Source organism: Oreochromis niloticus, linkage group LG1, assembly GCF_001858045.2.
Source record: "Oreochromis niloticus isolate F11D_XX linkage group LG1, O_niloticus_UMD_NMBU, whole genome shotgun sequence".
In the NCBI taxonomy this organism is placed as follows: domain Eukaryota; kingdom Metazoa; phylum Chordata; class Actinopteri; order Cichliformes; family Cichlidae; genus Oreochromis; species Oreochromis niloticus.
In genome coordinates this window covers 24166711-24193560 of record NC_031965.2, presented here as the reverse complement: position 1 = coordinate 24193560, position 26850 = coordinate 24166711, and the positions used below count along the sequence as shown (strand labels likewise).

The following is a 26850-nucleotide window of genomic DNA, read 5'->3' as shown; positions in this document are numbered from 1 at the left end:
TAGCTAGCTTATTTTTAGAACACATGATAGAAGGGTGGCTAAAAAGAGGAAGCTGCTGCTTTTGGATTGTACATTTTCATATTTTATTTTTATTATTTTCTTCTAACTTTACTAGGCTATAGAAAGTATGCAGCTAACACTTTACTAGAGGAATAAATCATGAAGCAATCACATTAACAATTCAAACTTTATTGTTATTATTCTGAATATATGTAAAACAAAAGTTGCAAATTGTATTTCACATTCATTGATGTTAGCTATAAATCCATCTCATCCTGGCAGAACCTGAAAGGGACTGTAGTATTGCATTAACACTTTACCTGTGTTTTATTATACTTCAAATGTAAGCTACATCTCTGTGTTCATTCTTTTGTTCCTCTCATCCTTCGCAACACCTTTGTCTTTATCGTGTATGTTGTCAGTAATTTTCAGTAAACCTTATTTCTTTTTATGAAAAAAAGCTCCCCATTGTAGTGTACTGTTTTCTGTCTAACCGACTTCCCAGAAACGAACCAGTGAATCCCCCATCTTTGCACCTGCTCTGTAATCATTTAATCTGGACTGGCCAATGCCGTCAGTTCGCAAACATTCGCTTCCAGTTCCTAGAGAAAAGAGACATGTTAGAGGCTGGCAGGCCCGCGGAACGGTGCGTCTAGACAGGGTAACGGACACCCTTTACAGAGATGGGCAACGCTGCCCAAAGAAGACGGAGACGCGTTTGAATTGTGTAGCTACGACGTGGGTTCGGTGTGGTGTTTCTGGAAGCTCATATGCAAGAGTTATTTAGTGTTTAAAATGTGGGAGATGGTGGCGTTACCGAGAGCGAGCTCTCCCTTCCTGTCGTCTAGGACAAGATGGCAGCAATGCAGGCGAACTGTACATGGTATGGATTTATAAGTCCATAACATGTTCAGAGAAGCCCTGGATTATACTTATAGTGACTCTATGTGAAGGTAAGCAGCGGGGTGGTGGGAAGGCTATTTTTCTGTGGTGTTTATTTAGCCTTACCTTTGAAATGGTAGTCTAAATGTGACGCAATACTAAGTGACAACTTAGCTACAAACTTAGCTAGCGAGCTTTTGCCTTTATAACCCAATATGTAAGCATTCGGTTCGTGCGCAGGTACTTCCCCCAGCACTTTGGATATTTGATTGATTAAACCTGAATTAATTTTCTCTTTTAGTCAAACTGCGGTGTTACTATGTGCAAATTATTAGCGTGAGTGCCAACACTGACGCGTTTGCTCTTTTCAGTGTTGTCACGGCGACCAGTTGATTTATTTTAACAAGGTCGGCTCGTTTAGCTTTGGAAACTACAATCGCTTGTTCTAATGTTAACTAACTCTAAATGGACGATAAGGATCGTGTGACTTAAATAGTGAGTGCTGTGTTAGTTAAGGTTACATTGGGTTTCGCCTGTGAGTCAGTTAACATATGCTAGTCAAAGATTGTCGCATAATGTTAATACTTTATCATAATCAGGCATGACAAAAATAAGCAGACCTTATGTACAACTCAGTCATACTTTTTGGTTTAAATTTGTGCCAGATGTATGGCAGTGCCACGTGTTGTTAAATTGTAGTTAACTGGAAGTCTAATTGTGATGAAGCATTTGAAGTGTCTCTGTCATTTTCAGACGTTTATGTTTTTCGGTAATGATGATCTAGAAACCCTCTTTCAGGTTAGAATACTAACAACAGCTCATTGAAGTGCACCCAGACTTGAGTTTTCCTGGACCAAAAATATGAAGCTGTTTTTGTCAGCAGGCATAAACACGTTGGAAGAAAAAAGGTTTAAGAACCCAAAGTATCAAGTTAATCATACAGTATATCTGTAATGATCTGCTTGGTGTTTTGCCGCATTGACTGTGGTGGTTTTGTGTTAAATATAAAGATTAGGACGTATAAGTGAGTTCCTTTGTGTGATCCAGCAAAATTAAAGCGTGCTGTGTAATTGTAGGCAAGATTATTTGAACAGCCAGCTATTTATGTGGCGGCAGCCATAGTGAGGTTCCTTCTCCTTTTAAAACTCAGAGAAATTCAATACCCAGACTGTGGCTTGTAAAGCTAATGTACTTTCCCTGCCTTACAGTTTTTTTCTTTTTCTTTTTACATTACCAGTAACCCTTGTCTGATGTAAATAGCATCAAGAGACTGTCCAGTAATGTGTTGCTCATTTGGTTATGAGTAGCTTAGATAAACTAGTATTCAGGTTTCACAGCCTATTATAATACCTTGTTGACGTTACTACCAGTGAGCGCTTGTGACACTCAGAGTAAAGTTCAGCACTGCACTGCTATTATTTTGTGAATTTTTTTTCTCCCCTAGATACTCTTTTCTGCTGATTATGTCTGTGTTCTTCACGTTATCAGTAGCATAGAAAGACCACTAATGCATGGCTGTGGGTGGCAATGATGGCAGTAATGACAGACGAAAGTCAGGCCAGTAAATAACGTAACTAGTGGTTTACCTTAAAGTAATTGGTATTAGTGAGCAATTTTGGTTGGTGAGTAATAATAATGACTGCACATATCTACTAAACTTGGGGCAACTGGTTATCTGTTTTGCATTGTGGCCAGCTTAAAGACCGGTTTGTGGGTGATTTTATCTTGAGGTGTGGGTACAGACATGAGGTAGTAAACAAAACGGAGTGATTGAGAGTGTACGTAAGAGACCACCGTGACAAGAAGAAGCTGTGATTTAGACTGAATTGCAGAAGTGTTGGGTGGTAACTGTGTGCTATCTCAAAAAGTAAACATCTATTACAGCTCACAGGGGGTAATTACCAGTGATCTGGTCAAAACCTGGATTTTATTTACATTTCAGTTGCTTTTGTTCAGAAAGTGGAGAGGTAAAATAACTCACTCTGCTAGTCTCTAATGGCTTAATGAGTGTAAGACCTTGTGGGTGGCTATGATAAATCATTACCTGATTGAAGTAAATTCTTATTTTTGTCGGTAGTATTTTGTTGTGTAACTTAGTTCACAAGATGCAATAAGGCAGTGGTTAATTTTTAAGAGAATGAATGAAGTGAATGGAAAAAATGGGGAAAATCTCATTATAACTCCATTATGGAAAAACAAGACAAACTCCATTACATTTGCAGTATAGAATACAAGACAGACTCAATGACTCAAGACAGATGTTTGTATTGAGCTTTTTATTTATTTTTTAAACCCAGCACTACTTCAGGAATACACTGGTGTTTTTCTATGATGTAAGTCATGTACATTGTTTTATTCTGTACTTTGCAGAATCATATTTCACCAGAATCATGTCAGAAGTGAAATGTTTAGTCTGCACAGGATCTTTCATTTCGGAAAATCACCTGGATTTTCTGTGACGCTTGTGTGTCTGATTTTGTGCGCTCCTTATTTGCAGATTTACATAGTTCCCATTTAAAATACACCCGGTGCTGTTTTGAACTTTTGAAAATGCTGCAGTGCGTTTGACAGACTTCTAAGCATTGTCTTGAGTAAACCTGATTAGCTCTTGTAGTTGTATGCGGCCCGTTTTAACTTTGAGCTTTTTACATGCTCTTGAATCTTTTTGTTTATTTTTTTTATTTTTTTCTTGAAGGGGGATTTCTCTGTAATTGTCACCATAATTAATCTCTTCAGCGTAATAGCTAACTATACTGCACATTGCCTACAAACTGGAGCTATTTCAACAAGAAGACTGCTAAATGATAGTCATAAGTTCACAGTTGAAAAATCATGAGGTCACATGCTTTAGGAAATAGAGGCTTTTTATCTAATGAGCATACAAGATCAAGTTCACGAGACACAGCACCACACTGTGCCGTGAGGTTGTAGGCCTGCAATTTAAAACAGCAATGACTGTTTAATTCTCAAGGCTACATGGCAAAAGCAGAAAGTTGGGTGGGTTGAAAATAGGTGTTTTTATTTCCACAATGACAGTCTGTATTTACCTTCATCATCTGATGAGAACATGTCTGTTTTTGTTTCATGCATAAACATTCATATTCTGGGTCCTGTTTGGTAAAAAGTAGCCAAAGTGAGTTTGTTCTTTAAAGTTGGTCTTAAGAATAAGAAATACTTTATCTAATATTTGGGAAATTCTTTTGTTACAACAGCCGGTAGCACATCTGGCAAGAAATGCAACTGCTTGAAAAAGTGTTTTTAAAAAAGACTGTTGTTTAACATCAGTATGTCAAGATGGAGGAAAAAGACACTAGGGATTAAACGTTGCCATTTTCTGCCAATTAATAATAAATATGATTATTGTTTATCATTAGTCATCAGAGTTGAATCGTGTGTTTTGAAGAGGACTGGTGTTTATGCTTGGTGTTACACTGTTCCCCACTGGAATAAAAAGATGATATGGTTCACTTTTGTTTAAAAACTGTAGCTGATTTAGTGAAATATTTATATATAAAATGATTTTTTTCTTCTTTTTTTTGTTTTGAGTTTGGTACAGTAAGCAGAGCTTCCTAACAGAATGTGTGAATGATGTTTTGATATGCTATATGACAAACAGCCACACTAGAGGTCGGTGATATAGTCCTAAAATTCTATTGCAATTTTTAAGAAAATTTGTGACAATATAGGGAACAAAGTTATTGAACTTTTTTTTTTTTTTCCAATTGGAAATTTTAAGTAAGTGCATAAAAAGACTGCTTAACACTTATAATAATTATATAACAATATAAAATAATTAAAATAATTTAGCCTTTTAACTTGCCAGGAGCCTGTACTTAATAAAACTGAAAAATATTTGCTCCCTGGTATTTTAGATTGTGGGTCAAGCTTAAAGCTGCTTAAAGCCCTTTTTTTCCCACTGTGTACTTGCATCAGTAATTACCAGCCACTGCTTGGTCTCTCTGTTGTATTGAGTGCCGTTATATTTGTTTATATTTGGGTTGCACATCATCAACTGCTAGCATCTCCTCTGTCATAGCCTGGCTGTACTTGTTGGTGTGTTTTTGTCTAAAGTGGTGAAATGCGTTCATCGTGTCTTATCCAAACTTTTCTCATTGTTGTGTGCCCTAGGGAATGCAAATCCATGGCATTGGTATAGCAACGATATCGCAATACAACATTTTTAAAGCACAGAAGAATTTATGCTGCTACTGTTGCTAATGGTGTGATCTGGCATAGGCCCGAGCAACGCACAGCCACAAATAGTGTGTATAGTTCCTAATTCTCTTCCTGCAGCACTTTATGTTTACATGATTGTTGAGGTGTGCTAAGCTGCATCGTTATTAAAAATAAAATCATTAGTGCCACTCGATGTTAAGCTGCACCATTTCTGTTCTTATCTGATGATAAAGAATAAAAATAATACTCAGGAGAGGAAATGATAGCTGTGGAAAAAAAAAAATATTGATGAACATCATGTTGGATGGTATTCATATTAAAACAAATGTTTAAATGTACGTTTAGGTGAACACAGGGTTTTTGAAAGAAGATTAGTGCTTGTATATAGCCTTCATATACAAAATCTGAAATTGACAAATTGTCATGTTGTTATCTTCTGCAAAACACTGAGTGTCTTAATCTGTCATCTCACCTATTATGACTTCAGTCAGTACCATTTGTTCCTTTTGGCCAGCTGTCTAGTGTTTATTTTCTTTTGCATTTAATTTTGAGTAGCTCAGGGTCAAAAGTTTAACTGTGAGCAATTACTTAGCAGCTCAGTCTTGCTGAAAAGGTTCTGCAGCTTTGAAGGATGTAATGTAATGCCACAGGAGGAGCCTCACAGCTGACCAGGGGAGTATCTGGATTCAGATGGTAATAATAGCAGCAGCTGCCATTTCTTGCCTTAGATCATTAGCCTTGACAACTAAGGCTGTCTGCTTTTTACAGCCTTGTGGTATGCTCCTCCAAGTTACTTTATATAGTGATTGTAATTTTGTAGCCATCCAAATTAAATCAATCTTAGTTTCCTTTGAAATCAAGTTCTAGATTGAAATTACTGGAAGCTCACATTCAAATCTAGACATCCTAATTGTTCAGTTGGGCTCCAAGTGCTGTCTCCTGTCTGGGGACTCCATCAATTAACGTCTCAAATCGCAAGGCACAAAGCTGAAACTGAAAGTATAAGTATTTCATATGAGGGTCAGGAAGAATATTGTGATCATGCTGGCTAGACGGTGTAAAACCTGACTGAATAATGGTCTCAGAAAGGTCAGTGGTGCAACAAAGTTCTTAGTTTTTTTTTTGTTGTTGTTGTTGTTGCTCTGAATGGCTACATTGTATGTTTAGTGGTTGCATGGGGTTACATTTGGATTACTTGCATAGTTGTTAAACAAACAGTGAAAACACAGAGGTCATCCTTTTGTAATGTTGTCCACTTCTGTACAGGATTCATAAAAATGGAGTGCAAAGATAGGTTAGATATGAGTAAGAATTGATCTACCAATGCATTTTCCATTGTGTTGGGAAGTATTTGGGTACACAGGTGACTAATAGAAAGTGTTCATAAATAGAGCAGGGCGATATGGCCAAAAATATTTATCACGATATATATTTGAAAATTTGCGATAACAATATAACTGACGATATAATTGATGCGAGACAAAATACAACTCCACAACTTTACTAGCGCAAAAAAAACCCTCCATCCATTTATTTTCACTTAAACAAGCAGCTGGTTTTTTTTATATGCATTAAAGCTATCTAAAAATTTAACAGTGCAAATGCAAATTCCTTGCTGAAAGTTTAATCAAAAGGCATTTCCAGTAGAAATGGGCTGACATATCCTGAGCATAACCATGTATAATATCCACTGAAGTTAAAAAGAGGTGCTTTGCAACATTAAACTGCAGTGTGCCAAATAAAAAAGCCAAATATGTATTTTTCGGACCATAAGGTGCACGGGTTTATAAGGCACATTAAGTGAAACAAAGCAGTCAGATAAATCAAACTTTATTCAACTCATTCTTCTTGCTTCCTCCACTTCTGTACCATTGATTCATTAATGCTGTATTCTATCACAGCTGCTCCATTCCCATGTTGTTGCAGTATATTAATGACTAACCTCGTATTGTGGATGGATTATCTCAGTTGTTCTCCTGACTGAAGTTTGGTCCGCTAGCTTCCTGCTAACTTCTAACTCCGTTAAATGTAAAAAATTCTGTTTTCATGGATGCCTGGATGTTAAACACCTGGTAAAGCAGCAATGCTGATCGTTTTATTAAAGATGAAAGAATTTAGACAGTTTTTAACTCTCAGTGATGCTGTGTGTTCGGTTGACTTTGGGACCTGAAGCCGACGGAGTTTAGGACCCAGATTACTCCCAGATTTACAAGCACCTTAGTCCGACAAATACGGCAATAACGACGGCACGCTTGTATGTTCTACAAAAAAATGTGCTTTGTTGTGTATCTGACGGACAAACACCAAACCAGTTCCACATCACTGAAGTTGCACCATTTTTACAAACCGATTCTGGTTCATCCGTTTCACTCAACAATCGGCCATGTGCGAATGAAAACAAAGGCACTGCGCATACGTGTTTTACCCATATTCTATCGCGATATTTCATTTTCTTATCGTTGCCTAACATTGTACCGGTATTACAGTGAACGGTATAATATGGCCCAGCCCTATTCATAAATTAACATTAGTCTTGAGTTTGAACTTCAAGTATCTTGCAGTTAGTTTGGGTGTGTCACTTGTGCTTTTGACCCCCTGGAAACTTGAGCCCTGTCTGCAGAAATGACTCAGTCTGAAACAGTAATTGTAAGTAAACTAACCTGAGTATCTGGGGCAGATCAGTATATGTGTAAAAGCACATAAAATATAGACCTAGTGTGGTTGTTGAATAGTGAAAAAATAATATAGTATTTTCACAAGGCCTAAAGTGAGTCTTGGAGGTCTCACCTAGGATATGTTAAATTGCGTTAACAACAGTAATGCAACTTAACTTTAACCTACCCAAGTCTAACGAACACCATTACAAGTTCATTTTAGTTTGTGGTTTGAAGTTTAAAAGTAGAGTCCTTATGTCACTGCTTTTACAGTGGATCTCAGGACACTTGCTTTTTGGACTCTTGTTGTTGTTATCTTTTTTCTTTTTTCTTTTGAGCCCTACTTGGGATAAATTTGATAAAGTGCTTCTTACTAAAAAGACAGTAAATGGTGCCACCAAATAGAAACACAAGTTGTGATTGTGCAGAGAGCTGCCAACAGAATAGGTTGACCTTATCGCGGTGCTCAGAATAGAGTCAGAGGGATGGCGCACAGTGCTAGTGTTATCACAACAACACAAGTGGGCTTTCCATCAGGGATATTTATTTAAGGAGACGTTACAGAGGGACCAAACAGCCCATACCTGTCTAAGCTGTGTACACTTCTTGTTTTTTGATTGATCTTTTTCAGTTAGTTGGAGATAAGACGTTAAGAGTAACAGTGCTCCTGTTTAGCATTTAGAGCATTTAATGATATTTGTCCAATTTTGTATTTAGATGAACATGCTTCTTTTAAATGTAGTGTCAATAGAGTCCAGAAGCATTGTATCTCAATGAATGTGGTCCAACATGAAAGTAGGTCATGGGCTGTAGCATGTTACACAGTCAGTGTCTCATACAGTAACTGTATTAGTTTTGAATATGGTTTTTAGAGGTAACCAGAATCCTGAAATTTGTTATACTTTTTACTCTTTGTTGCTTTTTTCCACATGGTTTAGTTTCAGAATATTCTAACTATGCAGGTGTTTCTGTGAGTTCTAAGTGCCTTACCCTCACTCACAAACATACACAAATGATGGGGGGAAAAAGAATAAACCATTCTTAGACAATTGGACATGTGGGCTTGATGTTGCTATATAACGTTATTCTTATGTTTATTTGTCTCTCAAACTCGCTCCCTCTCCATTGGTTGCCTAGAGACCTGCAGTAGGATGCATGGAAATGGCAGGAAAAGGTCAGGCAAACCTTTGAGAAGTTAGTCATCTGCTATGTGGAGGTGTTGGTGGGATTGCAGTGGATAGTGCAGAACGGTGAAGGTGTTCTGATGTCGTCCACTACAACAATCTTTCTCTGAGCCATATGACATATGCGGATGTGGTGATGGGTGGGTTGTTGTTAGTGGTGAACAACTCATTGCAGTGTCATCAAGGAGGGGTCAGACAACAGCAAAATTAGACTGGTGGCATGGGTTAGTTTTTGTGCACTCAAAGTCAGTTAGTCTAGCCCTTGACCAAGCAAAGAGAAAAATGCTCTGGGAAATTTGGCATGTATTTTTTTGACAGATTCTAAAGCTGAGTTCAAGTGTGCTTAATTGCTCTTTTTTTGTGGTAACATGACAAAAATGGACAACATTATTTGTTGTGGATCTAATTAAATTCTTTCTATTCTTTATTCTCCACAGGTATGGCCTCACAAGTCTTGGTCTACCCACCACACGTTTATCAAACCCAGACAAGTGCCTTTAGCAGTGTGAAGAAACTCAAAGTTGAGCCCAGCAGCTGTGTGTACCATGAGAGGGCACACCCACGGACTTTTCTGAACAGCAGAACCTTTGGCATTGTGCATCCAACGAAACAAGCCCACTCGTTTGTGAACCGAGACTTGGCAGTGGGCCTGAAAGTGCGTGGAAGACAAGAGTACCCGGTGCAGACGGTCGTGGTGCGTGGTGTACAGAGACAACAGCCCGGTAAAAGAGGAGGTGGAGCACCAGGCCCATTTGTGGCCCAGCAGCAAAGAGAAGCAGGGGTTGTCCAGTCACAGGACAAGGAGCAGCAACAGCAGCAGACAGACATAGCAAGTGGGAGCAGCAGTGGAGCAACAGGGGCAGGAGGAGGAGGAAGGGGAGAGGGTGGTGAGGGAGGTGAAGAGGAAGAGGGCGACAGAGAAGAGAACTGTGGAGGTTTGAACTCAGCTGACAGCTCTCAGCGATGTGGGCTGAAACGTAAAAGTGAGGAGCTGGATAACCGAAGGAGCACCATGCAGATTGTGGAGGAACTGTCAATGTTGCCTGCCATGTTGCAAACGACGACTGTGGGGAATGCAGCCATGACAGCCCCAGCGGCTGTGGGGGCTGGAGCGGGCCCCTCCAAACAGGCTGTAGGGCATGGGGCTGTAGGCGCAGCAGGAGGGACGGGAGGAGTGGATGGAGACTATCAGGTTGTGCAGCATGAAGTCCTCTGTTCCATGAAGAATACTTATGAAGTGCTGGATTTCTTGGGACGTGGCACATTTGGTCAGGTAGTGAAGTGCTGGAAGAGGGGCACAGGTGAGGTAGTGGCTGTCAAGATCCTGAAAAATCACCCTTCATATGCAAGGCAGGGTCAAATTGAAGTTGGCATCCTTGCTCGTCTGAGTGGAGAGAATGCAGATGAGCACAACCTGGTGCGAGCCTTTGAATGCTTTCAGCACCGCAGTCACACCTGCCTGGTATTTGAGATGCTTGAACAGAACCTGTATGATTTCCTGAAGCAAAATAAGTTCAGCCCACTGCCCCTGAAAGTGATCAGACCTGTGCTACAACAGGTAGCTACAGCTCTGAAAAAGTTAAAAAGCATGGGTCTGATTCATGCAGACCTTAAACCAGAGAACATAATGCTGGTGGACCCAGTGAGGCAACCCTACAGGGTGAAGGTGATAGACTTTGGCTCAGCCAGTCACGTGTCCAAAGCAGTGTGTTCCACGTACCTCCAGTCTCGGTACTATAGGTGAGTACATCTATGAATTACAAGATTTTATTTGTTTTTTCATTTTTTAATGGGTTCGGTATTAGTTCAGTGCAGTCTTGTACTCTGTATCCATCCCGACATAATTAGTTTAAAAATTTCTTTTCTCAAGCAAAACAAGGAAATGTCTCCCTACTGCACAACATCCTGTGTATTTAGAAGGCACATACCATAGACTGTGAAAAATTTAAAAAAAATGTGACCCTGCAGTGTTTACTAACAGACTACAAGCTAACTGCTCATCTTCCTGGGGCCACTGAAAAATATGTAAGATGTGGGGAAAAAAAAAAGACTTTAAATCAAGTTTAAAAAAAGTGTCTTTGTGAACATTTGTTGCATTCTTGCAGGGTGGATCTTTGGATTTAAAAGTGAAGGGGATTAAAGATATTATGTTACAGAAAACAAAGGGAAAAGCAAACACTTAAAGACTGATATTATATGTGTACATGTAGAGAAGGGTAATGACAGAAGTTGGTGAATGCCATGCCAGAGGCAAATGGGGGTTCTCTTACAGGCTCTGTATAAGATGCAAAGTAGATGTAATGTCTTTTGTTTATGCAGGAAAAAGACCTGGGCCTCTGATAATCTTTGGCATGCAATAAGAAAACCAGTGAGACAAATTACTTGTGGCATTATGTTATGAATTCTTTGGTTTGATTAGAAAAACTGGCCTGAAGTGATATCAACTGCTGGTGTAAGTCTGGAGTGACCTAGTTCACTGTTTGGTTTCTGTCTTTGTTGTATAGGAACCTTGAAATGATAAGAGGATATAAATTAGTCTTTTCATACTAATAGGTTCTTAGATGTCTATTATTTGCAATAGCTTCCGTATATATTTCATAAAGACAACTTTTCTTTATACTTGTAGTCCCATTGAGACTCAATGTTTCGTTTACAAGAGACCTATTTGAATTGAACTGAAATTGAATTGAATTGAAATTTATTTTCAGTCAACAACAACAATAACAACAGATTATAATTTTACATAAAAGTACGCAAACAGTAACTGAAAAAGGAACAGGCTGAAGCCTTGTGGCTTATAATTATCCTATCCTATCCCTATCCTATATTTCAGAGAAACATATTAAAATGACAACAACAATAACAGTATTCTGTACATATGCTTTTAACAATAAGATATTTTTGCTTAACTAATATTGTAATTGGAGGATTTGTTTAGTCCAACCACATGAATTTTATATATTTATATGAAATTTTATATTGTGTTTGAGATTGGGGGTAGAGGGAAAAAAAAACTTTCAGTCTGATGACCCGGTTTAAAACATCTTTTTGACTTAAAGGCTGTGGGCAAATGATCAATGTATCATTTGCCTACACACACACACACACACACACACACACACACACACACACACACACACACACACACACACTCTGAGCAAAGTCAAAAAAAGAGGAAATGGGTGAGGTAAATGTGATGCATGAGTTTAAGACAAATCCGTATGTTATTGTTAAGCTCTGCTAACACAGCTCATATATCGCAAACAAATGGAGACAGTCTGTGACTGTCACTTTCTCGCTACTGGAAACATTAGGTATACAGGCCCACTCACTTGCTCAGAATTCACTGCATTACTCAGACTTTTTACTAGGAAGATGGCAGGTTAAATGTCTGATCTGAAAAGCATCAGACATTTGTGTTTTTACGTAGAGAAATCCCCCTGGGTAATATTAAAAGATTCAAGGCTGCAGTGCATGTATGAAATCAAGTTAAGGTGATGCTTGGGTTGATTGCCTCACTGGTATACACAGTAGGAATGGGCAAAAATGTGAAAATTGACTGCAAAGTATTTACATGAACAACTTAGAAACTGTGAATAAAGATTGCTGGCTCAGATCCATCCAAGATGGAACTGTTTGCCTTAAGAGGAGAGCAACTTAGTGGGTTTGTTTCTTATAATGATAACTTATAATAGCTTGCTAATTATTGTTTTCAGGAAATACAGCCATTTTTATACATGCGCCCTCATTTTCAGAGGCTCAAAAGTAATCGGACAGTTGACTAAAAAAATGATTTATGGCAAGGTGAGGTCTGTTTCTGTTGTTTTCCATGAAAGATTAGGCAGATTTAAAAAGATGTGGAGTTAGTTCCAAGTATTTAACTTAAATTTCATCACCCTTCACTGAAACTCTTAATATGAGGTACAAAGAGATGGCCTCCTTCACTTGATTCAACATAATCAAATCAAAAATCAAATCAAATCAAATCAATTTATTTATATAGCACTTTTCACAGGATAAAAACCACAAAGTTCTTCACAATAATATAAAACAGAAATACATAAAATACATTAATAATCAAACACACAGCACAAATCTAATTAAAAGCCAATCTAAATAAATGAGTCTTAAGCTGCTTTTTAAAAGAATAAATACAATCAAGGCAACGTAAAGATGGAGGGAGAGCATTCCACAACCTGGAGGCCACAGCTCTAAAAGATCTATCACCTCTAGTCTTAAAACGAGTTCGTGGGACTACCAACAGCCTTTGATTAGATGATCTCAGGCTGCGAGAGGGAGTGTGGGATTCTAAAAGATCGGAAATGTAGGCTGAGAAACCAAAATAGAACCTGCCAGAGAGAGAACAAAAAATTTAGAAATTGCCTAATCTACAATGTAGTATATTCTAGACTATATTCTAGACTGGTCGTGGAAGACCATAGAAAATAACTAAAGATCGCGACTGCAAATTCCTTCCTTGGATAAGACACACCCCAAAAAATCTAACCAAGTAAACCTAATCGTTGAAGGATAGGCATATCATTGTCGGTTTACAGCCAAGAGGCGCCATCATCAATGTAAATACAGAACACACTTAAGAACAGGAGTGTTAGATATAACATAACATCATCTGTCAAACATGGTGGAAGCAGTGTTATGTAATGGGCATCAATAGCTGCCAGTGGTACTGGGTAATTGGTGTTTATTGCTTAGTTTCAGCTTGCACTTTGTCACAGTGCAAATAGAGTATGACCCAAAAGCAATCCCTTCTCGACCCAACAAAGCATGCTTTTTAGTTAAAAAAGACAGAACTGAAGTAAGACCCACAAACCAGCAGCAGATGAAAGTGGCTGAAGGAAATGGCCAGCAGAACATCAGAAGGGAGGAAGCAGTTTGGAATGGCCATGGGTTGTAGACTTCAGGCATTCATAAGGATTTTCATGTAAATATTAAAAACAATCTTCTTATTTAAAATGTTAGTTTGTCCAATTACTTTTGAGCCTCTGAAAATGGAAGAATGTGCATACTTTGATAATTTGAATAAAAGCTGAAAGTCTGCACTTCAGTCACATCTAGAATTGTTGGTTTTAAAAATCCACTGTAGTTATTGTACAGAGATGAGGTTCCAAAAAATGATGTGTTACTGTTTAAAAACTTGAGAACTATACTCTATCAGAGCAGTTGTCTATTCAAATGGAAAGACTGAGATATTAAGGGCTTCATACTATTGGTGCTTCTAACTTGGTTTCTTTGCCTGGGACGGTTGAGGATTTATGAGCCACATTCAGAACTGGCTATTGTAGTGAGCAGCTTTTGCATAGAATTTGAATAATTGTCCCTGCCTGCACAGTCAGACAGTGGAACAGTGTGCTTTGCAGGCAATTACTGTACTTTGAATAAAAATGGATGCAAATAGTATTTGATAGCTGTATTCATTTGCTTTTACTGTAGATTGTTCTTTACGGTCTAAAGTGAGAACTTTGCAATTACTTTGACCCATTCCCTGCTCATTGTTTTATGGGAACAGTGGAAAAGACTTGCTAATTGCAGTTATTCCTTGTGTTCTCCTTTCATTCCAGGAACTCATCAGGCTTTTGTGTGAACGTTGTTGCGATGCCTATACACTTCATTTCAGGAACTCGTTAAAAATAAAAGCGTCAAGGTTCTAGAAACCAGTCTCACCACTTTAATGGTCGCTGGGACATAAATGCTGCATGTACAGCAAGCCACGAAAAATACCCTTACTTACATAATTACTATGATAATGTGTAGATATGCCTGCAACTAGAGCAGGGCGATATGACCAAAAATATTTATCACGATATACATTTGAAAATTTGCGATAACGATATAACTGACGATATAATTGACACTAGACAAAATACTTTAAAACTCCACAATTTTATTAGCGCAAAAAGAAACCCATCAATGTATTTTCACTTAAACAAGCAGCTGTTTTTTATGTGCATTAAAGTTATATAAAAATGTAACACTGCAAATTCCTTGCGGACAGTTTAACCAAAAGGCATTTCCAGTAGAAATTGGCCGACATATCCTCAGCATAACCATGTATAATAATATCCACAAAACTTAAAAAGAGGTTATACACACACAATACGGTAATATTATGTTGAAGCACAGTACGTATCACTCCGCGAGGCTCCTGCCTACGATAGCCGTAATGCTCCAACAATCCATCAAGCGGTACGGGTCCGTAGCTTAGCAAAGTCATATTAAGCTACGAACCCGCATTTGACAGATTTTTGAGCGCCGTGTACCACATAAAATCGTTTCGAGGTCAGTAAACACAACCAGAATTCATACATAAGGCACACGGGATTATAAGGGGCACTGTCGATTTTCAGAAAAATCAAAGGATTGATTTTAAGTGTGCCGTATTTTCCAAACAACACGGTAATGACGACGGCCCGCTAGCATGCGCTACCAAAAATAGTGGTTTGTTATGTATCTGACGGACGAAAGCTAAACCAGTTCCACACCACTGAAGTTGCAGCATTTTTACAAACCAATTCTGGTTCATCCGTTTCATTTAACGATCCACTTTCGCTCTTCTCATTCTGCGTCGCCGCCATGTGTGTATGTAAACATAGGCACTGCGCATGCGCGTTTTACCCACATTCTATCGCGATATTTCATTTTCCTATCGTTGCCCCAAATTACACCGGTATTACCGTGAACGGTATGATATAGCCCAGCCCTACCTGCAACTACACAGCTGAAAGTGTGACTTAGTAACATGTTTGGCTCATATGTTTGCTGGTTCTGTTTACTCTTTGTGGACAGAGGTATGACGTAGCACAGGAAATGGTGGCCGAAGACGCAGACCGGGAAACCAAGCTATGCATAAAAACAGCCAAGCAGTGACGCAATTAAGAACTGTACTTTCCAATATTTCGGTTGTTTGTCATCTTAACTTCACTGTCTCTCAAAACTGTCTGAAAACAATTTCTGATGCATGAATTTCAATTATTGCATTATTTCATCACAAATACTCATTTAGCAAACCTCTGTGAGGGGAAAAACCCACTTAGCACACCAAGGGGTGTGAGCTGGCCAGTCAGCCAGCAAAATTTGTGATTTGGAACAAAATGTATACTTTCGTGAGTTATACAATTCTTATTAATTTCCAATTCTAGCCTTTCCTTCCAAAGTCATAACAGAGCTATAACTTTTTTGTTTTTCCTCCAACTTTACTCTTTCCATCAATTTGATGGAGGCTGGCTTTTGTCCTATCATTTCTGTTCCTCAGCTCTTTTGGATTCTTTGTATGCTGTTGGAAAGTAACGTCAGTCCTTTCTGTTTTTGCTGTTTTCCTATTTTCCATGTACCTTCTTTTAGAATGCACAACTGTTGAGCTTTGATCAATATTTGATGTCCCATCTTTATCTATCTTTAACATCTATTCTTGATAGCTCTGATAAATAGATGGATTTCTGCATTTTCAAGTCACACCAGCACCTTCATCTTGTCTTGCATAGTCACATATTTGCTCTTCATGCGGACAAACTACTCTCTGTCAAAATGGCAGGGCTAAAATCTAGATCACCTCAAAGCCAGGTGTAAGTTCTTTTGTTTTGTGTGGTTTTTTTTTTTTTGTTTGTTTTTTTTTTGCATAAATGTTCAAACTGCTACCCAACAAAGCAATTCATAGCAATCCCATGACTGTGTTAAAAGTATAACTATACAAGTTCAATATTAACTTGGTGTTCTAATGTAGTGTTTAATATTTCATTTTAAATTGTACATGCTGAAGAACAGAGCCCCGCACAGTCAGTCATTCAGTCTTGACTGGACTGAATGTTAAGCTCATATGTCACTTATTTATTTCAGAAAGATTTGTCAAACTGTAAGCAGACGTTTTTTGTTTTTGTTTTGACTATATTGACGTTTTGTTTATTTTTTTTACCTATGTTTGATTTCATTTTCCTGTTACAGCAAAATTGTTGGAATGACAACAGACTAATGAAGGGAAATATCTATTGTAACTCTGTCGTCCCTCTGTAGTTTACCCCTGTGGGACAAGAGTATGCGAAGCACACTGTGGGGAAACAGCGTTGCTGAGGGTGAAATTGGAGGGTTGCTAAAAATAGCTCATGGGATGCTGGCCAGTGTGCTTTGACTTCTATAGATGGTGATGCACATAGGCAGCCAGAATGAAATAAGGACAGCTTGAAATACTAGAGAACTCTGACTTACTTGTTCAAGGTCAACTAGCTCCACAATGTCAGCTGTTTTGATTCCCATATGTCGATGCACATTTCTGTGTTCGCTGTGCTGAATGTTTAGTTCACCTCTCTGAGACAGGAGTTTGTGGACACCTCAAATCTATCACCCACTCTTACCAATAAGTTTGACAGATACACTGACTGCTGCCACAATTTACAGGTATTTGGCCATTGGCCACTTGTAATTTGCCACTCCAGTTTGCATAGTCAGCAAAGCTGGAGTGCTCACAGCTCACAGCTCTAGGGTAGAATTGACATCTAAAAATTACGGTCCCTCCAATCATCTGCTATTTTAATATTTGGAAATTGGAAATATTAGGTTGTATTTATTTACCTTGAGCATATCATAGTAAATATCCTGAGTCTTTACTGGGATGAGTTCATGACATTTTCTGTTAGTTCATTAAAAAGCCTCCCCAGGAACAAATACCATTCTCTTGCAGGAAATGTTCTTCAAAAAATGTTTTTTTTTAATGGGATAAATCACAGAAGTGAGTGATTGAGACAGGTTTACACTGGCATGGTCATTAATTCTGTGAAACAATAAGCTGCGCATCATTCTCCTATCCATGTGTAGAATAGTTGGCCTAAGACTGATGGATTAACTGTCCTTGAAAAGTAGGTCTGTGAGCATTTATTCCATTGGACACTCTTAGAAACTTATTTGTGGGCATGGAAACTTGTGCACACACAAGCATCTTCCCTTTTATGAACAAAGTCCTTCTCTAGGCTGTTGGGTAAAGGGTTTTTTCTAAGTATTGATGTGGTCAAAGTAGCTTGCACGGGCTTGCAGTCTGTCATTTGGCAAGCACTTAAAGTTATGCACTGTCGAGACTAGTTCTCATAGTACTTTTTGTGATTCTAAATGCTCTCACAAACAGCAGTAGGTTTGTTCCATTATTATGTTTGTGTCACAGAGTGGTGTGGATGGCTCCTTTTGTAAACTCCCACATCTGCACTCTCACCGGAGTGGTATTAGCTGTTGTTGGTGTCATGGTGTAAAGTTTGGACTCAGGAGAATATTCCCCAGCCCTACAAACAGTATGATGGTATGAACAGCTAAAGCTGGTGTTTGGAGCAGGTAATAGAGCATTTTACCAGAGGCAATATTGGTGACCCCGCAAAGAATGTAGAATTTAATGTTTCAAAAGATGAAATATATGTGACCATAACTCAGTATAGACACCTTTTTGTTTTGATACAAATATTATTTGAATAATGAACTTTGTACTGTAGTATTATTATCAATGCTACAGTTCACTAAAACATTGTTCTTTTAGTTGTTAGTGCTGCATCACATTAAATGGTTTTGCTTTTGTCTGTTTGAGTTGGTAGCTTAGAGCACAAACATAAGGGGGAAAACAAAACTGCACAAAGTTTAGCTTTAAACTTTGAATCCAATATCTGCTTTCTACCCTGTTCTGTAGTTAGTTCATTTTAGAGAGTAGTATTTTAGGGGTAAAAAATTGTAAGCTGGCAAGTACATGCAATTTTTCCAAAGTCTTCCCAGTGGATTTTAAATATCCAGAGGCATTTCGTTTTCCTGTCATCCTAAGCCCAGAAACAATTTCTTTAGGCCATCTTAAGTACCTTCTTAAAACCATCAAAATAGTAAAAAACACATTACAGCTGAACTGGAAAAAAGCTTTCTTAAAACTCAGCTCTATGTCAACACGTTGAATGGTTTACATCTGTAAAACATGTCTGAAAGCCTCGTATCCTTAATCTAAGGCCTGTGTAGATCAGAGTGCAAGTGGTTCCCCCACCCTTTGTTACACTGCCTCTGTGTTTCACTGAATAATGCAGGAAGCTCTGAGTGTGTGTGGTATTGCAGTTCCTGGTAAAGGCATGCAGTGTGGCTCCATTCTTCCTTCATGGAGGAACCATGTTGTCAGTTCTTCTTTGTAGCTGACCTTATACCAACTGCAGTGTGGTTCAAATAAATGTCTCTGTCACAACAGTTTTACTCAAAGGCTTGTGTAAGCATGCAGCAGCAGTGATCCTTCCCTCTTCTAATGTGTAACCACCCTTATTTGCTCTTCTCTGTATGAGCTATTTAGATATCTCTTTACACTTTAATCCACCCTGCTTTGTCCTCAAAGTAAAGACCCAAGGACTATTTCTGGATTGTGAGATAATGGCCATGAATAAGAAATAAAGATAGAATTGTTGGTTATAAATAATAAAATATGTTGTCAGTATTTTTTGTTTGTTTGTTTTAGGTAGAAAAATTGTATACAAATGAAAATGTTTGGGTCAACAACTTAATGCACACATAAACAAATCTGTAAATGAGCTAAAAAAATGTAGTTGCAGCTTCTTACCATTGCCTCTGCCTATTTGAGTTTAATTTTATTACTGTAGATGAATGTCATAACTGCAGTGTAGGAAGGTTACACCTGGCATAGTGGCAGGCCTTCTCTGAGGATGTTTTACTGCTGTCCTTGGCATTGCTTATTAGGATGGTTTCTGTCAATGACAAGGTAGCGGTCAGTGCAGTGTTATTAACATATTATAACACCTTGTTCTGAAGTGACCTCACCAAACCAAATGCTAAATGCTACACTGTGTCGGCCCAAATATTTTATGTGTCTAAACCATTGAATTGTTCAGTCCACACCAGTTAACAAATTACTTACAACACAGCACAAACACATGGATTACAGGAGAGCAACAGCACTTATGTTCTTCCAAGTAAAATTTCTGGTTTTGTCCATAGAAGGTATAAAAAAAAAAAATTGATATAATTATGGGCTTTGGAAGGTGAAGCCAATGCAGAAGTCTGTAATCTGTAAAATGCCCCTCTGTAAAAACCTTTCTGATCAGTATATTGGCTCGGTCACCTATTTTGAATCATAATAAATGAAAGATTCTCTGAAAACTTGGCCCATTGTCGAGTTCAGAAAGGAGGACTGTCTAAGATATGCTCATTGGCTAATAACCTGTGATTGACAAGTTTTTCCTTTGGAGTTTGGCAATCAAATCCACCCCTGTTCTCACATCTGGTTTCAAAATTTCAACCTGACCACGGTGAATGGTCTTTACAAACCAATGGGTTATATTGTTGCTACCTCCATCTCTTATTTTGTTACTAGGACACTGGGAAGGATGTAGAATGTGAGATGTTGGATACAATTGTTGTGTATAGTTACTGTTAATTTTTTATTTTTTGTGTGTGTGTGTGTGTATGTGTGGCTCACAATTGTTTTGCCATGGTCTCTGTTGGGAGTATATGGCAATGTATTGTGTCGTTTTTCTAATGCAATACATTGTTGATACACTGTTGGCAAATATCTGTTTCTGTTAAAATGTTCAGGCACTCTTAATTCTTGTGTCTATTTGACTTTGCATCAGTTTAAGGACTTTATTTGATAAGCAGTTATTACTAATGCGGGTAAAGTGAACAGAAGCACTTAAGTAACCTAACCTTTGGTAAAAAAGAAACTAAGTAAACTAATTGTATTACCACATTATTAAAATTGACTAAAACCAGATAATACAAATTCCTCTGTATTGTCCCTTTAGTCTGTCTGACTGTGTCTCATAGAATCACTGTATTGTAATACCATCATGATTGGTAACATATGCTGCTGGTATTATATTGTGAATTGCGCTGTGATTCCCAGTCCCTGTCCTACAGCAGGACTTTGCTTAGCTTCTGTGCCAGAGTCGCATCTGTTTTTTTTGTTTGTTTGTTTGTTTGTTTTTCCTCCACATCTGTTTCTCTTTTCTTTGGTAGTTCTTAGAGATCTTAAAGTTAATTGCATCCATAACATGTATACTTGGCACTTTCCCCTTACCGCTGAAGAAGTGGGCAGTTACTTAGATGCTTGATAAAATTCTTACCAACTTGAAAGGGAGGCCGTACACTTGTGGGCAGGGCAAGAGGAATGCAGGTGTTGTGTAACTTCAATTTTTAAGACTTTTTATTTTGTACACTTTGTTTAAAGTTTTAAAAAAACATGTTTAGCGCCATATTCTGTCAGTACGGAAGGTGACGTGGAAGGTCATGTGGTTGGTTGCGGCCAATAGACTTAAATTAATTTATTGTATGCAGAGGAGCATGAGGACACTAGAACTAAAAATCAGTTTAAGGGGATCACTTTAGTGCTGCTCCGGGCTGCAACAATGAGTTTTATGTTAGGAAACCGAGGATATACTGTCCACTTTCACTGTCTGTCTCTTCAGCAGTAATTGACTGCAGCTAGCCAAACAGCGGCAGCCAAACGGGAAAATCCAGCTGTTAGATGTAATGTTCGAGTTTGTAAAGCGCCCTATAAATAAGATCAGTGTGGAAGATGCACTCTGTTTGAGTCACCAGACTGACAAACTGGAATCCACACTTCAACTTTTCCTCATTGGGCCAGGTGTCCCCTTTTAAAGCTTATTGAGAATACAAAACAGTCAAGGCAATATGGGAGCTTTCTTGTCAACTAACCTGCTAAAAGAGCACTTTAAAAAATTTTCTGTAACGGAAAGGTTGAAATGCCAAAAGTGAGCTAAAACTGTTATATAAATATCTATTTTTTCTCTTTGTTACTTCTGAAGGTACGTTTCAGAGATAACAGATGAAGCCTTCTGGAAGCTTTGAAGCTGTGAAGAAAGTGATATTATAGTCAACTCGTATCTCACAAATAAGACTTGTTTTTAACTCATGCAGTAGCATCAGTCAACAAACCTAATGGACACCCTTTTGTCTTCTAATGGAGAAAAACATTGTAGGTTTACAGCACACTAAAGCATTAGAAGCAGATTGACTGCATTTAATAGCCTGTAAAAGTAAAATAATGCAGCAATGATCTGTTGCTGTATTCTGCGGTTGTAAAACATAAACTGGTTTTGGATGAATTGGTACCCGTTGTGGAGTAGCTATGAGGCATCAGGTCACTGCTTCTGATAATGCATCTGGTAAGCAGAAATTATCATTTGACTTTGAGTTTTTTGTCTCTTTCCTTTTGTCAGTTCCCCCATTCATTTATTCCCCGTGAACACTTATTCCTGCTCAGTTTTATGAAGTGGGTCTGTATCATGATGTAGACAGTTTTGTTGTACCCGTCTTTTTGTTTTTTTTCTGGGATTCTTGCACGTGGCAGTGAAGAGTCACGAGGCTTCGCTATCTCAACTTGTGCGTCATATCCTCAGAATGAAAAACAGATTCAGTTTCATAGAAAGGCGGTGAGCTTGAGTTAGGTTGATTAGGATGGAGCCCGGCAACCATGGCAACATCCACTTATCCCCAAAACTAAACGAAGGAGTCCTGCAGTTTTCGGTTTTTCTGTCTTTCTTTGTTCTCTTTATCTCCGTTTGGCATTTTATGTGTCGTATTACTATTGTGCATTCAGAAGAGCAGAAGAAAATGATCCACTCATTTTCTATGTGTGCTCTATGTGTATCAACAAGAACATTAATCTTTATGTTTTGAAATAAATAAATGAGTCACCCGCTTTAATTCACATGATTATTTTGGATGATGCATTCTTTAAGTCCATGATTTTGTTGATGGCTCAGGGCTCTTGTAAGGAAAAAAATTAATGTGGTCAGCAGCCATTCTATGCCCTCATGTTGACATATTGTATATTTCTCTGACAAAAATGCTGTACTGATGCTTATAAAGCCATAATACTGGATTGTTTTGAATTAGTGGGGGCATTGTTTGTGTGGGACTTAGTAGACTGTCTTTGACTTTTAGAAATAGGGAAGGATTGTGCATAAAGGCAGGTTATTGACACCAGAATAATTCAGTGAATCTTAATTTTTCTGAGCAGGTAGGGTGTCACAGGTGAAGATGGAGCTGTTGTTCGATTTGATTTGGCATTTCGTTGTGAAAAGAACTTTGGTTTTTAGTTACACAGTGGTGCCTAACTGGAAGACATACTTAGTGATGCCTTGCATTTGTTTTAATGAGACTTATCAACCCTATGCTATATTGTTTCCCCACACACAGACATTTCTTGCTGGCTGCTCAAGTACATTAATAATCAGTGATCCATTTTAGCATTATTTTATTTATTTCCTTCTGAGAGAACATTAAAAGACTGGCTCATATTGCCCTGCCTTGGACTGCAGCTTTTTATAGTACTACGTTTCTGCTCTGGAGAGCTGCTGTAAGCTGGAGGACCATTTCAGCCAAAACCTGTGTCAGGTGAAGAAGTGGTTCATTTTTCTCTATGCCTTCCTCTCTGAGAAAGCACAGAGGACTGTTGACAGCTGTAGGCTAAAATACAGTCTGTCTGTGGGACAAGAGACTCACTGAAAAGGCAGCTGAACGTGTGGGTAGTTTGTCACAATGGTTGGACATTTCCCGTATAACATGATACTTCCATGCATATCTGAATGAGAGGATGTGTTCCTCAAGGGAAAACACTTTTTTTTTTTTTTTTTTTTTTTTTTTAAAATATAAATAGGACAGGCCTGTACGGCGGAAATGGTTGGCATACCTTCTACCTACTAGGTTTTCTGGTACTATGTTGGCTACTCAAGCAGCTGCTGCATTTGTTTTTAATAGGTGACGGTTGGTTTCCTGTTTCTCTCCATGTGTCCCACACCCTTTAGTCTGATATGACTTCACAGATGTTGCTGACTACTTCTTCCCTGGATCTCTTTAATATGTACATTGAAAGTACAGGATCATCTTGGTTCATATGTCCAGTTTGCAAAATGGCAGACCCAAGATATTTCTTGAGCAGATTTCTTTTAAATTAAACTGTGTGTGTGCACGCCTCTGCGCGCGTGTGTGTGTGTACAACAGTTCTATACAATGGATTATTTTACTTTTATGTATATGCTTAATGGAAGTTAAATAACTCTACTTCTCGGGTTTCTCACCAATGTAATCTTGGGGCCAAGTTAGTCTGAGCAATGCCATTATCTGTAGTTATTTGTATTAATAGCAAATGCATCCATAAGCATCTGGTATGATATTTATATCTGTATACTGATACAATTTCATAAAAGTAGAAGAAATTATGTTGAGTTTTCTCTTAGCCCTTTAGACATGGCATAAAAAGAGCATTATTTCTTTCTGCAGTGAACTGCATGGCACTCTTAAGACATTATTCTGTAAAGCAGCTTTGTGAAGGCCCTGTTTAGCACGTACTGTTGGTGTGCTAGATACTGCTTGTGTCTTATTGATTTTAATGAGCTTGGAGGTCACTCTTGCACATTAAGGTTTGTGAGCTCTGAATACATCATACTGTCAGTGCTCTGTCATGTTGCTAAGGTTTGTGGTGTGTTCTGAATACTAAGTTATTGACTGTCAGCATATTTTACATATAGTCATCCTGACAGACTTGTGTCACCATGAGCCTTTCCCATGAAGTGGCATTGCAGTGCTTTTATGGAGACGTAACATTGAGCAAGCATGTAGGGTGAAGTAAACTAGTGACTACGGCTCTTATTTTCTATCAGACTTGAGCGTCAAAGCCTGTCAAAGCTCTGATCCCAGCCTGGCTGACCTGCTAACCCACTGGCATGGCCTGCTGACGCACTCCAGCTCCAGAACACACACAGTACTGGCTTACAATTCTCTTGGCACTGTTACACACATAAAGCACAATCCTATTTGACTGGCTATCATCAGGAATTCAGTGCCACTGTTTGCTCAATACTTTAACTCTGGTTTATACAACTAACATTTCAGCAAACATTTTTTTTCTAATGAAGAAAAGATTTTAAATTGTTGTTGATGCGTGGATTATGTCTGCACATTTTTAATTTGTTAATAGCTATGCCCATAACTCCTGCTTTTAAATGGCTGTAACAGCGAAGGCCCTGCAAAATGCAAATTTGCTATTTTTCTGAACATTTGTAGTTTACAATAAAAAATAAGTGAAGTGGTTGGATTTATTTGGGTATGCTCTTTTTCTTTTAAAAAAAGGCACAATAGAACATTTATTTTTAGTACAGTCATGTATGAATTTTAAAAGCTTTTCAAAGGTACTTAAGTATTTTTTGTTTATTCTCTGCTCCACAGGGCTCCAGAGATTATTTTGGGATTGCCGTTTTGTGAAGCCATAGACATGTGGTCCCTAGGCTGCGTGATAGCGGAGCTTTTTCTGGGCTGGCCTCTTTACCCCGGGGCCCTGGAGTACGACCAGGTAAACAGCCAACCTTCTCACCGTGCACTCTTGCCTCATTTCTTTTTGTGGGGATTTTCTGCCTCTTCATCTCTGCTGTGTCTCCCCCCCCCCATCCCCCCCCCCACTATCCCTTCTTTTCAGTTTTTTTAAGTAACTTATTAAGCATTTCCAACTTCCACTTTTACTTTCTGTGACTCAGTTTCTCCTCTTCATCTCAACACAGAAGCTTTTAAAAGAAAACTTAGGAGGTTTATGGAAACAAAAGCTCTTGTGCATAGTTATGCTCTGAAATAAATATTGCGATGGATTGTTTCAGCAAAGAAAGCGACCAGGAGTGTAAAATTGCAGTTTAAAAAAAAAAAGAGAGAGAGAAAAAAAAGAGATACTTGATGTTCTGGTTTCTTTGTGATGTACTGACCCTGAGGACTGTATTTGTGGCACTGAGCATTAGGGTATATTTTTGTGATTGATGGTATGTCTATTAAAAGCTGTTGGATGCCTGCCCCTCCCAGTGGAGCCCTGACAGTGTCTTCCCAGGACTAGACTGATCTGGGCTTATGCTGAGCGGCTTTCCCCTGCCTTGGAGCCCCATCTACTCAAAGCCTGCCAGCAGAGCCTCAGTCGGATCCTTTCTGTCCAATGCAGCACTTTACATTACTCCCCTCAGCCGCGTGCTGCACACTGTAATCATACCAAGGTATTTTTATGCCCTGGTATCATTTTTCACTCTCTGTAGGGCTGAGACAGGAGAGAGAACTCAACTTCTCTGAAAGAGATTTGACTCGAACACAGCAGGACAGGCCTAAATATGATTAATTTGTTTTTGTACAAGCCAGTCAGAATGTCACAAGTGGTTTTTGGAGAGAACCACCTCAAGTTAGGATTACATTTTTTGTATTTGAATCTAAACACAATGCGAACACTGGAGAGTTCTTTCTTTTTCTTTTTTCTTATTCTCACAAATTGGTTGAAATACTTTTTACTGATACTTTTTTTTTTTTAAGACCTTTGTGACTGAACTGTCCTGTGATGCCAAACCCACATGTCTGAAAGACTGCCCACTGGTATAAAGGGTTCCCTGTGTGCTTATTGAATTGCCCCAAGAATGGGAAAACAACCAGTACAATTAACCTTCTTTGAATTTAATCATCAGTCAGACTATTTTGTCCCAAAGAGAACCACAGCTCTGTCAGTAAAAGAAAAAACACATACAAAGCTACTTTCTTTCCATTTCAACCTTACAGTCCTTTAGCATAGCCTACCTACCATCACTCATATTGAAACATGCTGAATTACAAAATTGTAAACATTCCAAATTTATACATGTTAAAGAAGATGTCTTTCAGTCTAAATGTTCTGCTAGGGTACATTGGCAATCATGTGTTAGTTCCCTTAAGTCAAAGCATTTGAGAAGTTTAAGTCATGAGTAATCATTAACTGGCAATTCCATTGCAAACCTTAGCAAAGCAGTGGTTTGTTGGTTTGAGGTATTTTCCAAGAGTCATAGGTTGATTTGCCAGGAAGTGACTGACCCTCTGCCATCCTTTCTTCTCCCTTTTTCTTCTCGTCTTTCTACATGGAGTCTTGTTCCATCCTACACAGCATATTGTATTTATAACTTTAGCTCCTC

At 38.5% G+C, this 26850-nt stretch overlaps 1 protein-coding gene across 3 annotated transcripts in view; it reads left to right on the top strand.

Annotated features, from left to right (window-relative positions):
• Positions 1 to 588: 588 nt before the first annotated feature.
• hipk3b (homeodomain interacting protein kinase 3b) overlaps positions 589 to 26850 on the top strand; it is a 42687-nt gene continuing 16425 nt past the window's right edge. For 2 of the 3 annotated variants that reach the window (XM_005467150.4, XM_019359235.2), the window contains exons 1-3: positions 589 to 953; positions 9334 to 10636; positions 25115 to 25238. In XM_005467150.4, the coding sequence (XP_005467207.1) occupies positions 881 to 953; positions 9334 to 10636; positions 25115 to 25238 (1500 nt within the window). In that variant the 5' untranslated portion in view covers positions 589 to 880. Of the gene's footprint in view, positions 954 to 1267; positions 1378 to 9333; positions 10637 to 25114; positions 25239 to 26850 lie in introns of those variants that run through there. The other variant, XM_019359238.2, reaches the window with a different exon arrangement.